The 2,004-nt window shown below is 37.7% G+C and overlaps 1 protein-coding gene across 1 annotated transcript; it reads left to right on the plus strand.

The window, feature by feature from the left end:
* The first annotated feature begins 209 nt into the window (after positions 1–209).
* LOC105307075 (olfactory receptor 5F1-like) lies at positions 210–1,154 on the plus strand. Its single transcript, XM_011382437.1, has one exon. It carries the CDS (start codon positions 210–212, stop codon positions 1,152–1,154), a length of 945 nt encoding a protein of 314 aa, XP_011380739.1.
* The last annotated feature ends 850 nt before the right edge of the window (positions 1,155–2,004 follow it).

A 2,004-nucleotide genomic window follows, 5' to 3' on the forward strand; every position in this document is an offset into this window, starting at 1 on the left:
GTAGACAATTGCTTAATACATTTACATGCTTGTCCACTTGTCCATTAATTTTCCTCTTTCTTCAGTCACTCTGTTTACTATGCTATATTATCCTAGGTTATTTTTTTTCCATGTGCGAGTATCCTCATGAATATTTTTATGATTTCCTCTAAACGTTGGAGAGGAAAATATCTATACCTAATGCATGTTTGAGATTATATTTGTAACAAATGACTAAAACAAATCATACTGTGGTGACTGAGTTCATCCTGCTGGGATTGACAAACACACTGGAGCTACAGATCACCCTCTTCTTGCTGTTTTTCATGGTTTACACACTAACAGTTTGGGGGAATGTTGGCATGATCCTCTTAATCAGGGCTGACTCCCGACTTCACACACCCATGTATTTCTTCCTGGCTAACCTGTCCTTTGTGGACGTCTGTTATTCCTCCACCATCACCCCAAAGATGCTGGCGGATTTATTGGTGGAGAAGAAAATAATCTCCTTCACTGGCTGCTTTGTGCAGATGTACTTCTTCATCGCCTTGGCCACGACTGAGTGCATCCTGTTCGGGTTAATGGCCTATGACCGTTATGTGGCCATATGTAACCCTCTGCTTTATCCTCTGATCATGTCCAGGACCGTCTGCCTTAAAATGGCAGCAGGGGCTTTTACAGCAGGGCTGTTGAACTCCATGGTAAACACAAGTTATGTAAGCAGCTTGCCATTCTGTGGCTCCAATGTCATCCACCACTTCTTCTGTGACAGCCCTCCACTTTTTAAGCTCTCATGTTCTGACACACGGCTAAATGAAAGCATCTTTTCCACTTTTGCTGGTGTGAATATGATCGGGGCTCTGCTGGTCATCCTCACCTCCTATTCTTACGTTCTCTTCTCCATCTTTCGCATGCATTCAGGGGAGGGGAGGCGCAAAGCGGTCTCGACGTGTGCCTCTCACCTGACAGCTATAACTCTGTTCTATTCCACTGCCATCTATACTTATCTGAGACCCAGTTCCAGCTACTCCCTAAGTCAGGACAAAGTGGCTTCTGTGTTCTACACAGTGGTGATCCCCATGTTAAATCCTCTGATCTACAGCCTCAGGAATAAGGAAGTAAAAGCGGCTTTTTGGGATGTTATTACCAGGAAAAGGATTTCTTCATTTCTGTGATTATTTTGTTAAATTTTCTAAACTAGATAGAGTATTTAATGAACTTTCAAAGGGTCGTTCAAGTCAATGGTTTTATATTAGAATATTTGCTAAGTAATCATGTTCTGTAATACCCAAGTAAATGATCAAACTTACATGAGATGAGACAATGAGACCTTCATATCATCATTCTACATCTTCAGTAGGTCTTAAGAAAAGAAGCTTATTTGTAATAACATCTTGCCTAGGAAAAGGAAGACATTGACTGTTTAGAGACAAAATTCATAATATCATATGAAACTAGCCATTGAAATTACTTGTAGTATCCATTTTTTAATTCCTCATACATTCCTTTCCATGATTTATAGTTTGTAAGTGATTGTTATTTATCGCTTATGTCACAATGTGTTAAATTAAAAATAGATAACTACTTTTAATTATTAAATGATCTCCTAAGATGATAATTTTAAATTTAAGAACTTCAGTTTTAATTGCTACTGTAAAATTCCCAGATTTAATTTCTCTTAGTTCCCATTTTCACATACATATTCTTTAAAGAATAAGGATGAGTTTGTTCAAAAGTGTGCTATCAAGATAGTTGTGGCCTCATTAGAATGTACCAATTGAAACATTTCTCTCACACACTTCTCTTCTCCTGAAAGTTTTCCATTTCTCTAACTTTGTCTCTAGAAGAATGGTACACACACATAATCCATGTGCACACATATTTGGCTGCTATTGAGGTCAGGGCATGAAGATTTCAATGGATGAATGTAACACATATTCTTTAAAATAGGCTCCTAGATATCCTGAGTATAAACATCTTCTAACAATTTTCAATGAAAATCAATGAGACTTATCTTAATATTAA

Source organism: Pteropus vampyrus, unplaced genomic scaffold, assembly GCF_000151845.1.
Source record: "Pteropus vampyrus isolate Shadow unplaced genomic scaffold, Pvam_2.0 Scaffold474, whole genome shotgun sequence".
NCBI classification, from domain to species: domain Eukaryota; kingdom Metazoa; phylum Chordata; class Mammalia; order Chiroptera; family Pteropodidae; genus Pteropus; species Pteropus vampyrus.

Excerpts from the sequence above, each read along its gene's own strand:
- LOC105307075 (XM_011382437.1), top strand. The coding sequence starts at position 210 with ATGACTAAAACAAATCATACTGTGGTGACTGAGTTCATCCTGCTGGGA.